At 40.3% G+C, this 14,905-nt stretch overlaps 2 protein-coding genes across 4 annotated transcripts in view; both read left to right on the top strand.

The window, feature by feature from the left end:
- The first annotated feature begins 568 nt into the window (after positions 1-568).
- LOC109470498 (galactosylceramide sulfotransferase-like) lies at positions 569-7,921 on the top strand. The gene is given in 5 exon segments (XM_019769459.1): positions 569-680; positions 6,082-6,246; positions 6,650-7,011; positions 7,014-7,055; positions 7,058-7,921. Coding segments are annotated over 4 exon segments (1,143 nt in total). The 5' UTR covers positions 569-680; positions 6,082-6,127; the 3' UTR covers positions 7,678-7,921.
- Positions 7,922-14,144: 6,223 nt separating this feature from the next.
- Positions 14,145-14,905, top strand: part of LOC109470494 (beta-1,4 N-acetylgalactosaminyltransferase 1-like) — a 26,566-nt gene continuing 25,805 nt past the window's right edge. For all 3 annotated transcript variants that reach the window (XM_019769452.1, XM_019769454.1, XM_019769456.1), the window contains exon 1: positions 14,145-14,437. The gene's annotated coding sequence lies outside the window, so the exon portion shown is untranslated. The remainder of the gene's footprint in view (positions 14,438-14,905) is intronic.

Consider the following 14,905-nt stretch of genomic DNA (forward strand, 5'->3'; position numbering starts at 1 on the left):
ACCAGTGAAATGAGGTGCCTGAGACGAGTTGTCAACAGGACCAGACGTGACAAAATCAGAAGCACCACGATTTGACAGATGGCAGAGGTTAGGTCAGTCCGAGAGTTTATTCATAAACGACAAATTAAGTGGTTTGGACACCTGATAAGGATGCCACCGCAAATAGTGCCACAAAGAGCATATAACAGCAGAAAATCTGGACCCAAGGCCAGGAGACGTCCAAGGAAGAAATTGATATATGCCGTGAAGAACAACCTAAACAGGCATGGCCTTACGTCAACAACAGCCTCCAGACTCGCCGTCAGGCGCCAAGTGCCCCTTCCTACGACACCACAGATGGTAGAAGTCGACGGATAAAGTAAAGTGTCAGAAATGGAAGACCGGTACTAGAGAGTTGTTCTGTTGGTTGGTCATTTCTGTCTTGCTCACAGTAAAGGTTACAGTTAAAAAAACAGACTTTGTGCGTTAGTCTCTATTTTGTCTCTGATTGGCCATGGACGAGTCCAGCTATTCACAGTCACTGCCCATCAGTTTCTAAAAGGTATGTGTTACCCCATCCGCCAGCCCAATAAGGGCGCAGCAGCGTGGCTCAACCTATGCTGTCATCCAGTAACCGATTATGACCGGCTTCGGGTGCGACCTAACATAAACCACGTAAAAAGTTAGTTAGTTGGAAAAAGGTAAGATAGGCTTTTCAACGTTAATTTCGCAGCCTTATTTCAAATTGGGAATTTCGTATTTTTATTTAACAAAACTTCAACCGCACGTTTGGAATAGGATATAAATATGTACTAAGACCGTTTGTGTCTGTTTCAGTATAGCTGGTATAAACGCCCTTAGGCGTGACACACCAGATTCACAGGCACGCGGCGCGGTGGCAGCTTGCTACCTTGAAAGAACGACTATATTTTAGCCGGTACTAGCACTTAGTAGGTGGTACGTCTACCAGTTTATTAGTCATTTTACATCATGTAGAGTCTGCATTTTTCTTGTTAGATAATGTGTTACTGTAGTTTAAATATATCATCAGTTTGCCATTTTAAAACTATTTTTCCATTGATTTGGCAAATACTAGTAGTGTTAACGCGTCTAACTAGCTATCAAGGGCTAGCCCGGGAAATAAATTCATTGTGTGCTTATTGATACAAATTATCAATAAAAGAAGAGTCTGAAAAGTCTGAAAATTACGTTACCCTGCTACACATAAGATCAGCATTATTATCAATAGTAGGGAATATCTAGGTTCTACGCACTTTCTGTGGTCTGCGATAAACAGAAAATGTTTAAACCGTATCTAGATTGGGCTTTTTTGGGATTCGTCAGACTCATAAAGGGTATATTGTTTGACCGCCAAATTTACAGAAAATGGTGTGCAAGGACAAATAAATCATAACAACAATTGTTGATGTCGTTATAGGCGTAATATGTCGTCTTTAGGCTAACAGCCAAAACAGTCAAAATAGATTGGACTTTTAACCCTATCTAGACCAGGCTTTTTTGGCTTGGTGGGACCGGGGGGGGGGGACTCATTCGATCCCCCTCAGAACTCGCGAACGATATGTTGTATGACCATCAGATTTTCAGATGGTCTTATCATAACTACTATTTTTATGACGGCATAAGGTAATGTGACGTCATTATGAAGTCATTTATGTGATTGTATTGGCCCAAACCGTCTAGATAGATTATTCCCTGAAAACTAAACGGTACTTTACCAAAAGTCTTTATGACAGAATATAAGGGTGTACTAAGTTTTATGTTGCATCACCGCTACGTCATAAAATGACGTCATGCATATTTAAGCAATACTTTATCTTTGATCATCAATCTTGAATATAAAACAAAGATTTTTTAAAGGATAAAGCCTTAAATACATTGTAAACAGAATAAAGACGTTCATATGAACCTTGTTTGTAAAACGAAATGGAAGTATTGGTGAAATATTAAGGGAAATATCCTGTATATACCTGTTCTAATGATATGGTCCCCCAGGTTTGATTTTGGTCAATGACGTCATCGAATTTGCAAAATTATGCATTTTATTCATAATATTTACATAAAATTTTATGGGATGTTATTCATTTTAGAAACCATGTGTAACGTTACATAAAACCCATAAAATTCTATTGTTGAAAAGAAAATTACTAAATTTAGCCAAAAATGTTAGAAACCCGTTGCAACAAAAATCATTATCTTATTCCAATGATGCAGAATTGTTGTCAACAATATTTTAGGAAAAGTCACAAAGTTTGGCCATCCTAGCGCTAGCCTTTCAGACGCTAGGTGGCACTTTTAGCTCCCACACCGTCTAGATAGGGTTAAACCTTAGTAACATACAACATAACTTTAAAAAGTTAATTGTGGTCCACTTAAATTTGTTTGGCCAAAAGCAACTCCGGTAATTAAAAAACATGGCGCAATTTATATTTATCCACAGTTTAAGGGGAGGGGGGGGGAGTGCCCACGCCAACTTGGATGTCGAATAACGTCCAAACGGCTTGTGCTAGGGCCACCAAACTCAGTGACTTTTCATAAGATATTGCTGCTAACAATTTCCTATTAGTGAGATAAATTTGATGAAAAATTAAATTGTGTTGCCATAGCAACACGTTTCTCACAGGCATTTTTGCAAAAATCAGTAATTTTGAAATTTTTAGGCTTTTATGTTAATTTACACATGCTTTCTAATATCAATAACATCTTATATATTTTCATGTAATTTTAATCAAAACCAATAATGCATAATTTATGCTAATCTGATGACGTCATTGGTCAAAGTTAAAGATGGCGTACCATATTATTAGATCAGTTTAGAGCTGTGTACCGGTACGCAGTACCGATACTGTACCGGAAAAATTGATTAGGTACAGGTCCAAAATACCTAATCCCTCAGTACCGGTACTGTACCTAAACAATTTCACACTAATTTTATGCCTATTTGTGACCTCAAATGTGTAAATAGCTGGTCCACAATGGGTCCCTCTGTAAGGACAGTGTGTTCATGAAAACAAAAACAACTTAGTTTTGCCTATATTTTATCTGAGCATTCGCCATAAACAAAGAATAAACCTTAACTATCAAGTTTATTTATGTTTTTTTGTTATTGAAGGAGTTCAGAAGAGCATATAAATTGGTCGAATTGTTCAGGTACAGGTTCAGGTCCGGACCTGTACCTAAACCTGTGTACCTGTACCTGTACCTGTACCTAAAATTTCTTTAGGTACACAGCTCTAGATCAGTTACATTCCAGTTTTTTTATCCCAACTACGATTTTTTACAGAAAAGGTTGATTTGAACCTCTGTAGTCCATTTCCATTGTAGTTCAAGGCTTTATGTTAAAAAGTATTTTCGAAAATTCCATATTGACGATCAAAGATAGCGGGCAGTTTTAACGGGGTGTTGCTATGGGCAACATACGATTAAGTACATCTTAATAGTCTATCATAAACACTTGTAAAACTTGTGTTGTATACCATTAGGTTTAAACAGATAGACGGTTTTAGGCAATGAATCACATAAAAGACGTCATGATGACGTCATATTACGTCCAAATGATATAAAAAATTGTTGAAATGATTGATTACAACGAGTACCATACTAAAAAAATTTGGCTGTCATACGATACTAGTATTTGGTGGTCATACGATATAAAATATCCATATTCCTTTACGCATGTGAAGCTTGGACTCTGACAGCCGAATTGCAAAGGAGGATACTGGCAATGGAGATGTTACTAAATACTTTTAAATGTAACTTACAATGACCACGTTACCAACATGGAAGTCAGGAACGTCATTAACTAATCTCCAAGCAGATCTTTTGTTGGGCGTAGGACAGTATCAAATTGGCCAGCCTGTAACCATTTCCCCACTCAAGATCTGCCTGCACTCGCAAAATGGTGTTGATGCCCCTTCTTGTGCCCCTATTAACAACTGTCAAAAATTTGTTGTGCTAATTTTACAAGCTGTTTATGACTTGAATCTGGGACAAATGCAGTCACCCGCGCACATCTCAGTGGGAGTTCTCGCTTACCCCGTCCAGATAATACTGTATTCTGGTACTAAAATATGCTGGCTGAAACATAAAAATGTCAATAACTTGGTTCCTTGTGGTTTAAATCCGCAGATTTGATTTGATTTATTAGGCTGAATGATGCAGTCTAACGGTAGGGTTAACAGGTTATGAAATCTGGCCTAGACGTCATGCATTTACTATAATTACGCTGTGCACTATATTTACATTGTCAATACAATTCTTTTGAACTCGTAGAGTTTTGCCGTCAAGTAGTTGTCGTCAAGTATTTATCAAGTATTGTCCATAGTTTGTTTTTCAAGGAGCTGATGGAGGGGGCTGTTCGGGTTTCGCTAGGGAGAGTATTCCAGATGGTTATAGCTCTGATCACAAATGTTATCTGGGACCTGGTGGTTCTACAAACGGGTATGGATAAGTGTTCACTATTCCGTAAGGGATACCGGGATTCTGTGGCGGACGCTCGCGCTCGAGGTAGCAGACTTTGCAGGTGTGGAGGACAGCGACCGTTCAACAGTTTGTACATGGTTACTGCAGTGTGAAACTTGCGTCCAAACTGGGTGGTAGATACAGTTCGGTGTAGAGACTATTGTAGGAAGGGTATGGTATCCCAAAGTGACCACTGATATGCCTGGCTGTTTGGTACCGAACAGATTCCAAAGTCCTTTGGTCACGTAAAGTGAAAATACACAAAACATATGTTAGAACTTCTTTTACTTTAGTTAAACTGTCCAAAATACCATTTGGTGAGAGGACCCATAGAGAGACTTCCTGAAATGCTCAACCAGCTGGCCCACTAGGAGGGCAAGAGCCTTGCCTGGTGGTCAGGGCAATAAACTACTTGGCAAGAATATTTTGATCAGGCAACTAGGTGTTGATAGCCTATGACGTTTCGACTGCAGGTAGATCTTGGGTGGGGAAATGGATACAGACTGGCCAATTTGATACTGTCTTACCCCCACCAAAAGAACTGCTTGGAGATTAGTCATTAACCAACCTACCGGAAAAAGTCACCTTGAAGATCTCCTTAGTATGATTAAGAGAAGCAAGTTAAAATGGTACGGCCATGTGACTAGAAGTAAAGGGCTCTCCAAAGTTATACTACAAGGAACAGTACCAGGGGAAAAAAGAGGGAGATAAAGGAAGAAATGGGACGACAATCGCAATGAGTGGACCGGCTTGCCCCTTGCCAGCGCCCAAGCGCCGGCTCATGACAGAGAGGGATGGAGAAAGGCTGTGTGCTCAGCCACTAGGTGCCCCCCGCCACCCCCGGTCAAGGCACCGGTAAGACGATATCCCTTCTTTTTTTAGTTCTGAAGGGGGTCGAAGGAGCACAAACCCCGCAGTCCCAAAGATCCCCCAAAAGTCCAGTCTAGCTAGGGTTAGCGTAAGCTATCTGCCATCTTTGATGTAGTGATGAAATTTAAAATTGTGGTGATAAAATTTAAAAAAAAGCACCTGTGTTTTCCTATTTTTGACAAACTCTGTCATCGAATCAACATAAATTATGTGTTTTTAATTATAAAAATTACATAAAATTACATTGTTGATAGTAAAAAGCGTGTTCAACCAGACAGGAAACCCATACAAGTCTATTGTTGGGTTGATAACGAAAATTACTGTTTTTCGCAACCTTGGTTCTAACGCAAGTCATTTATACGTTATCTGACATTTACGTTGTCGCGAGCACCCCTATAGTCTAACGATGTTATAGCGGGTTATAGCCTAACGATGAGGAGCTGCCCGTGCGTCAGGTTGACTACAGTCCCACAGTTGGATGGGCCTGTTACGGGACCTGTGGAACGAACTTCTGGCGTTGTTACGCTTTTTGGAATTTTCACAGAATACTTGTTTCCGTTTCTAGAAGGATATCAAGATTTAGTGGTTGATGACCTGGTAGTTGGTAAAATACTAGGAAGGCGTGTTGGAATGAGTCATTATTTTCTGAGGGTGGTCAGCGTATGAAATTTGTAAATGCTATGCTTTAATGTTTTTCATTTTATACTTATGTTATGATATGTAGGTATTGTCAACTGCTATATCTATTTGCAGTTAATGAATATTAAGCCGTGGAAGTAAAGGAGCTGCCAGACTAGCGATGATGGCACGAAGAAGGGCAGCAATCCTTTGCACAGCTGTTTTCGTCGTCACCTTACTCTTGCTGTTACATCGCTACATGAAAGGAGAAGTATTCATTGGGGGTATCCAATCTATGAGGCAAGTCCTTAAAACAGATATCTTCTATCTACATTTGCATACCAACATCTGCTTGGCTTTATTGACCAAGCAACCCCCCTTTTTTTCAGTTTCAAAAAGACTGAAGAGGCCATATTTTATACCAAGTATAAATTGTTTAACTCTATTAATCTTTTGTCAAATCCAATACGCGAACTAGTAGAGTTTATTTCTGGTCGTAAAGTCATCTCTGTAAACACAGCAATATTATGTATGATTGGATATTAAATATTTGAATTTTCCAAACAGGTCCCCACCCTTATTCATTTCAGGTCATTTGGCTGAAAACCAAAAGTTAAATAAATAAATATTAAAATACAAACGGATAAATAACATGACTATGTAAAGGTTTCTATCATAATAATGTATTTTACTTACTTTTCAGAAACAACTTAAAGATAGATAGGTCAAGTGCCATGAGATGTTCAGCAAAGATGAATATTGTTTTCCTGAAGACTCATAAAACGGCTGGTTCTACAGTTCAAAATATACTCCTGCGGTATGGACTGGAGAAAAACCTGACGTTTGCCTTACCAGCTGCTGGCCATAGGTTTTTTTGGCCTGACTACTTTAAAAGGTCATCTGTTCTACAGGAACAACAAAAAAGGAGCAAGACTGTCTACAATATACTATGTCACCACACCCGCTTTCACTATGCCAACATGAGGGATCTCATGCCTGAAGACTCAGTTTACATTACGGTGGTACGAAGTCCTGCTGCAATGTTCAGATCTGCTTTTGAGTATTTTCATTTAAAGAAAAATACAATATTTTCCAGCCACATGCCATGGACGTTTTCTTTCTAGACCCTCGTATTATGTTGGTCCATACGGAAAGAGGCCATTTTTTCGGAACCCAATATTTTTCGACTTGGGATACAGTCCTGATCAGCTTGTGTCAGAAAAGTTAATCAACGAAGCAATTGAATACATAGATGGTATTTTTTCCGTTGTTTTGGTGTCGGACCATTTTGAAGAGTCCATGGTGCTGCTACGACATACTCTATGCTGGGATCTTAATGACGTAACGTATTTTAAGCTAAATGCAATGAAGACACCATCTACAAAGTACGTCTCTACAGAGACTGAAGCGAAGATTAAACAGTGGAACAAAGCCGATAGTATGCTGTTTGATTACTTCAACAAATCATTATGGCAGAAACTCTCAAAGCTTCCTTTTGATTGGATAAGAGAAGTAAAAACAATAAAACAGAAAAATAGACTTTTACACGTTAAGTGCAGTAATATCAAAACCAAGGATTTAAAACTTTTGGCACCACCCGGACTATCTGTTGATGGTAATGTATTAAAAGAACTTGAACAAAGAAATAAAACTTGCGTTTACATGGCTAAACCAGAAATACCATTTACTCAGGAGCTTAAGAGGAAATATCAAAATTATATTAAGAAATGAAGTAAAGACGACATCTATATTTCTACATTTTAAGTACTTTATTCTACAAACTTTTCATCTAATACCTATCCATCTACAAAAACAACTATATTCATTCGTAAATATTGTCATTAGATTTGTAGAGTATAGGATATAGGGGTTAACATTTAAACAACGATACAGTCAGGAGGTTGAAAGTTTGGAAGAACACATTGTCAGGGAATAAAGAGGCAGACAACATTGACACGGTGACATAAAGTGGCTCAATGCTTTCTGGATTAGGAAGTCGATCCCAGTGATAAACCAGGACGAGGGGGTTTAAACTCAACCACGTATAGTTTAAACCCCCTCGTAAAAAAGTATTGAAGTTATAACAGTTGTGTGTATCGTTTGTGTCTTATATGAGTATGAGTTCCTAATAAGCGTTTAATGATCACCCCTTTATAAGTACAGGTTTTTGCACTTTTGACCGGATCCACGCCATCTTGTTTGTCCTTGCATGGATTGCATGTTTACAACACCCTGTATTTTCTTGCAGATTGGAAACTTTAGTTCATTAAACACCAATAGTTGAATCCATTAAACGAAATGTATAGAATAAGGATTTGGAGGGAAAATGGACATTTTTAGGCATCCATTAACGATTCTAATCAGGCAATCAGCAAGAACAATACATAGTGCCACGCTTTAAAAATGCTGCATGCCTATTGGCTGCCCTCCTTTTCTTGTTAGTCATACTTCCCATTTTTTTGTAATCTGGTCTTAAAACACGTACATTACACACACTCTATGTATATATATAGGCGGAGGAATAGAGTGGCTGCGTTGCGCCAACAGTTAAGAAATATATACATAGATATAGACAGTGCACAACAATAATTATATGAAGTGCACAACAGTAAATATAACTATATCCTATGTACCCCATCACATCTGCCCCTTTTGCTCTTGATTGAAATACTACTTTCAATCATGAAACACATGCATTATCTTATACAAAACTATAAAAAGAAACTGGATCCTACATGATCTTAAGTATATAGGTACTTAAGATCTTAAGTATATAGATACTTAAGTGACACACACACACACACATACACACACACACACACACACACACACACACACATATATATATATATATATATATATATATATGTTTGTGCTCTAGAGCTCTACATACGGGAAAAGTTTTAAGCACCCTATAACCAGGCGTGACGTAACGTAACACTACTAGTAATGGTAGTAGAGTTCTATTGTCTCCAGCTCAAGACAGTGCATCGGCATTGGCACTGCCCTTTCCCGGACTGCCTCCATCCCCCGACCTTCTGTAGTGACAGCTTCTCCTCAATCACGCGCTCCCTCGCTGCCGTGTCCACCGGTTTGGCGCCACCAAAGATGCGCCTCTGGGACTTCCCTGGTGCTGGGAGATGAGGGCTCCCAAAGGGTTTGGTACGTGCAGCCAGGCGCAGTTTTGGTCTATAGCCGGCAAAGTTGTACGACTTGGTGCCGCCACGACCATAACCATTACTATAACGACCGAATGTTGACAAGAATTGCCGCGGTTGAACTCCAGATTGCTGCATTGCTTTCTGTAAGCCGATAAACCCCTGAGCTGCCTTGCGTGCTTGAGCCCTCGTAGCCACGAGCGACTCCCGTGCCAGCCTTCCAGATGCGCACTGCTGTACCAGTTCGGCAAGATGGGGAACATCCCGTCCGAGTATAGCGGGGTGTGGGAGGTTTGGGGTCACTTTCGCATTTATCTTGTAGCTTCTGTGTCCTATCTGGACCTCTACTTGTGCAGTCGGGTACTTCCTTTCGTCGCCATGAATGCAAGTAATGCCGCCTTGATTGTCATGTGCGATTTTTGTCGGATCCACCAGGTCCTCTCTGATCAGCGTCTGTGTGCTGCCAGTGTCCAACAGCAACGGGACCGTCTTTCCCTCCACCTGGCCTGTGAGATCAAATGCTGTCTGTGGGAACCTGATCTTCCTCCCCCCAAAGAAGGACGTAGCCCCTGTGGATCGGGCGTCTTGTTTGGACATAGGACAGTCCCTCGCAAAATGGCTGGGGTCCCCGCAGGTGTAATACGTAGCTACCCCGCTCGTTGTCCCGAGATGGGCGCGGCTGCGGACTGGTGTTGTTTTCTTCCCCTCCTCCTCCTCCTTCTTGCCGAGCTCTCTCTCGTGGGCCTCCAAGTAATGTTGGGCCATCCCGGCTAGTTCGTCCAATGATGACGGGCCCTGCTCCCGAAGCCGTACTGCCAGGTCTCGTGGGAACGCCTCCAGAAACTGTTCCTTTACGAACAAATCCCTGAGGCCCTCGTAGCTCTTGGACGATTCAGCTAACTCCACCCAGCGCTCAAGGTAGCTGGTGAGCCTCACGATAAACTGTCGCGGGCTTTCCCCCTTTTCTGCCTTGTTCTGTCGGAACTTGGCCCGAAAGCCTTCTTCTGTAAGATTATATCTTTTTAGCAAGGCCTGTTTTACCGCCGTGTAGCTCCGTGCCTCGTCCTCCGGGAGTCTGGAGTATACTTCAAGAGCTCTGCCCGTCAACAGCGCACTTAAGTGTGCGGCCCATTTGTCCTCGGCCCATTGGCTAGAGGTCGCAAATCTCTCAAACCTTAACAGGTACGCATCCAGGTCATCCTTTTCATCCACGAATGATGGCAGCCTCGGTACCTTGGCCACGGCCTGCCCCCCTGTCGGCGGTCCCACAGCGGCCATCTTCACGTCCAACTTCTTCATTTCCAGCTGATGTTTTCTTTCTGCCTCCTTCTCTCTCTCTGTCGCTTCCCTAGCCTTCTCTCTCTCTGCCGCTTCCATCGCCTTCTCTCGCTCTGCCGCTTCCCTCGCCTTCTCTCTCTCCTCGGCTTCCAGCTTCAGCTTCTCCATCTCGGTCTGTCGTTTCCTCTCCTTCTCTTCATTTTCCACCTTCTGCCTTTCCGCTTCAAACTTCAGCTTCTCTATCTCTATCTGTCGCTCCTTGTCCTTCTCTTCAGCCTCTATCTTCAGCCTTTCGGCTTCTAACCTCAGCTTCTCCAGCTCTCTCTCTTCCGCCCTTTCGTCCCTTTCCCTGGCCTGTTGTTCTCCCACAAACCTCCGTAGTTCTTCCCCTGAGAGGCCTAGCTTCTCCCCGGCCTCGAGAAGATCCATTTTACTCCCTCCTTTTTTTTCTCTCTCTCTGCCTTCTGTTGACCCGACTATGCTACAGTTTATTTACTTCAATCGGCCCGTCTGGAATGTCAGGGAACAACCCTCGGGAGTGTCTCGCCGGCAGAAAGCAACACCACTCAAACTGCAGCTTATCAATTCCAGATGTTCCCATTCACAGTTCCCACAACAGCCTCTTCATACGACACAAGTCAACAGTTCACAATATTCACGAAGAATGTACTTGCACGTCCAAACCGTTAACAGCACTGTCTTACTGTTACTCACGGTTACTTGTTCTGTCTTGGCAAGGGCATTGGTCTTGCTTGGTCTCACTTCTCATGTGGATCTGCTTTGGCTGCACCCAGTTCCTTGGTGGCCCCTTGGTCTGTACTGTTCGTCCGTCGGGTCTTCACCTACCGGTGTTTTTGCCCTCGGTGAATCATCCCACTTCTGACACCACTTGTCAGACAATGAGCCGAGTTGATCGAGTTGAACGTTTAATGCTTTTCCTAAGAGGTCTACAACAGTCCTCCACCGGACCTTCCCCTCCTCTAGCTTGGGCCCTACTGCCTGATTCCGGGCCCCACGCTCCTCTCATTGGGCCTACCCAAAGCCATTACATGTGCTCCGTCACAGCAGTTGTCAACTGTACATCGTTTTAGAGGATGGTGCACTAGTAAGAATTAATTAAGACTATGTTTATGATGTCATTCATGTAATTTCATTGGCTAAAACCATCTAGATTGGTTATTCTCGTACAACGTAATAGTATACAACAAATTTATAAAAAAAAGGTTTATAAGATGATATTAAGGTCTACTAAAACGAATGTTGCTCAAAGTAACACAAGTGACGTCATAAATGACGCCATGCATATCTAGACAGAGCTCTCGGGGGATTTTTAGACTGGGTACCATTTCAAACCCCTCACAACTCTTGGACGGTATATCGTATGGCCACCAAATTTTCAGAGAATGCAGTGCTAGTGAATGAAAAAAAAAATGTAAGAACGATGTTTATGTCGTTATGACGTAATTATGACGCCATAATGTGATTTTTTTGCCACAACCGTCTAGATAGGTTAGTCCATATCTTTACCCTATCTAGACCGGGGCGGGGGTTAAAAGTGTCCGCGCCAACTTTATCAATAACATTCAATAAAATTTTAAGTAGGTTCCATCATTGAAAATACAGACTTTCTGCTATGTCGATGACGCCATTGGTCAAAATATCAAATGGCGGACCATATCATAATATCATGTATATAACAGGTAATTTTCCTTGAAATCTCATCACTAGTTAGATTTTTTTGAATGTTCATATGTCTGTGTTAAGTCTATTATTAATGTATATTTAGGCTTCATATGGAAAATAAAACTTTTAATTGATGATTAGGCCATGTTGATTTGATTATATGGATGACATCCGCGCGCGCATGAATTTTCGGCCGTTTCCAAAAAAAAAAGTTTTCAACCATACTGTAAATCGTGCAAAACAGTTGCTGAATGAGCAAAAATATACCATAAGTTGCAAGGAAAACATTTAGAAACGATACCAATGTCGTAGAATGCCAAAATCAAAGGAAAAAGGACAAAAATGTAAAGAAATTAATTCGAAGAGTAGTAGATTATTCGCCATAACATATTCTGTGCCATTTGTTCCACCTTCTTGACCACGTAGATTTCATGTAGAAAGCAACTTTTTTTTTGCAAAACTTTTTTTTTATTCGCACGCGCGCATCAGTTTTGGGGTTCCCAGAGGATGTCATCCATATAATCAAAGCAACATGGCCTTAAAGATGACAAAAGCTTAAATTTCCATGGCGTTATTTTGACCAATTATATTACATGACGTCATAATACGCAAACATAATGACATAAACAGTGTTCTCATAATTTATGTTTACTATCATACCATCCTCTGAAAATTTGTTGGTCTTACGATATGAGTTTTGAGGGGAGGGGGGGCAATGCGCTACCCACCGGTCCCACGAATCACCCCCAAACACCGGTCTAGAGTGATAGTAAACACCAAAAGTGTTTTTATAATATTAGTGTCTACTAAGGCCTATGCTCCTCATAACAACACCGGTGACGCTTACCAAAGAAATCTAAGCCACTATGATGGTCTTCCTGAACTTCTTAGTGCTTTCAACTTTCTGCTATTACAGTCTAAAAAACTTTACCTTAAAGTTTTCAAAATTTAAGACAAGAAACGGGAATTTCCCATTTAGGTTTGGATGTTGTTATAATTGAAGAAATTATTTCACTAATATTGAATACACATGAAATTAAAAAAAACTATTATTTCAAGTTTTGTTTCTACCTTACTCCGTAAATATATTTACGTCATTTAGTCTAAATAATTCATGGCTCACCTTTGCGTAATCAAGGATGATGATATAGAAAAAAAACAAGAGTTCCACGATCTCATACCTTCGCGAAATGATGTTAACCCGTCCGGTTTACGAATTATACAATTTTAATAATGGATTTCGCAAATAAGAGCCCCATTTGCATGGATTACATTAGTTGAGCATATTCTCCACCCAACGACAGCCTTATCTTATTAAAAAAGGCTATTCTAGCACTTCCTCATAAATTATGCAAATTTGTCATAACTTGAATAGATTTTCTTTATTGAAGAACACTTAACTTCCAAAAGCAGAAAGTATGAAATTCCCAGCAATTACGATTATGAAATTATAACAATTTCTCCTTAATTTTGCAAAATGAGGTCTTCATTTACATAATCTATATCTTAAGATGTTTTTCTTGTTCTCAATTACATGTCACAAGTGTCCCATGGTCCTATTATCGAACAAAGCAGATTTAAAGAATTTCTCCATTAATTATGCAGATTAGCTCCTGTTATGCGTTATTGCCATCTGGTTATGTCAAGCATCACTTTCGCTATCTACATGCCAAAAAATACTACAATCCGTCAACCGGTTCTTGAGTTATCCTCCTCAAAAATTTATCAACAAACGCTCCTGCAGTTCCAGAACAAGCTGTTAGGGGGCCCAAACGCATGTTACTTCTCCCCTACGCCAAGAGCTACCTACCAACCACAATTCGTGCCCCTAGCATCGCGAGATATCAAAACCGGAAGTTCAGCTGCGGTACCAACAAAAGCCACCAGGGGGCCAAAATCTGATCATTTCTAGGTCTCATCAAGACCTACGAACAAGTTTGATGACAATGCATTTAAAGCTTCTTGAGTTATGCTGTTCACAAACGGACAAACGGACGGACGGACAAACGGACAAACGCTACTGAAAACATAACCTTTTTTGCGAAGGTAATAATGATGTTCGTCCATCGTGGTCAAAAAGAACCTTGACTGCAAATGCATTAGTAAGGCTAGATGTGGCTAACGATATATGTTATCTACAAAAGACTAGCACTAACATGTTGTCAGCTAACATTCAAGTCCAATCACCGTGAGAAAGGTATGTCGTCAGACAGATCGTGCTTTGTTGATATCTGCTTTTCATTGGCCGGTGTTAGCAAATTAAATGAGATTAATTGTGCATGATGTGAATCAACCCTCTATTTTTCAGTTAAATTAAGCCCAGATACTATCAAACAACGGGGCCACGTTTGACCTCCAATCGAGAATTTACAGTAGGTGGTGTTCAGTTATGTACAATAAGAACGTAGCTAAGAAACCTTTTTATCTATTTGAGTAATTTGATAAAGTTAATTATTAATTAGACCTAATAACAGTTGTGTTCGTTACTATGGTATCATACAAAAAGCCTTAGTTATAGTCGATATGTCATATAATTTTTCTAATATGTAACTATTTAGTGATAGGCTAATAACTTTCTGCTATGTACTGTGAAACCTTGACTATATGCATAGTGGTAGGTGCGCCTTATAATTAATCTATGTGGTCTTGTGAAGGGGAGTAACTTCACTTCCAAGGCAATCAAATAAAATAAATCGAATAAAATTTAATTAAATAAATATAACGGACATATGCTTAGGATTGTGCATTGTTGCATCGCGTTTCCTTTTACTGTACGCTGTAATAAAAAAAAATGTTAGTCATTATAAAACATTAAAAACATATTTGATATCTGAAATTAT

The sequence above is a fragment of the Branchiostoma belcheri genome, unplaced genomic scaffold (assembly GCF_001625305.1).
Source record: "Branchiostoma belcheri isolate BF01 breed outbred unplaced genomic scaffold, Haploidv18h27 scaffold227, whole genome shotgun sequence".
In the NCBI taxonomy this organism is placed as follows: domain Eukaryota; kingdom Metazoa; phylum Chordata; class Leptocardii; order Amphioxiformes; family Branchiostomatidae; genus Branchiostoma; species Branchiostoma belcheri.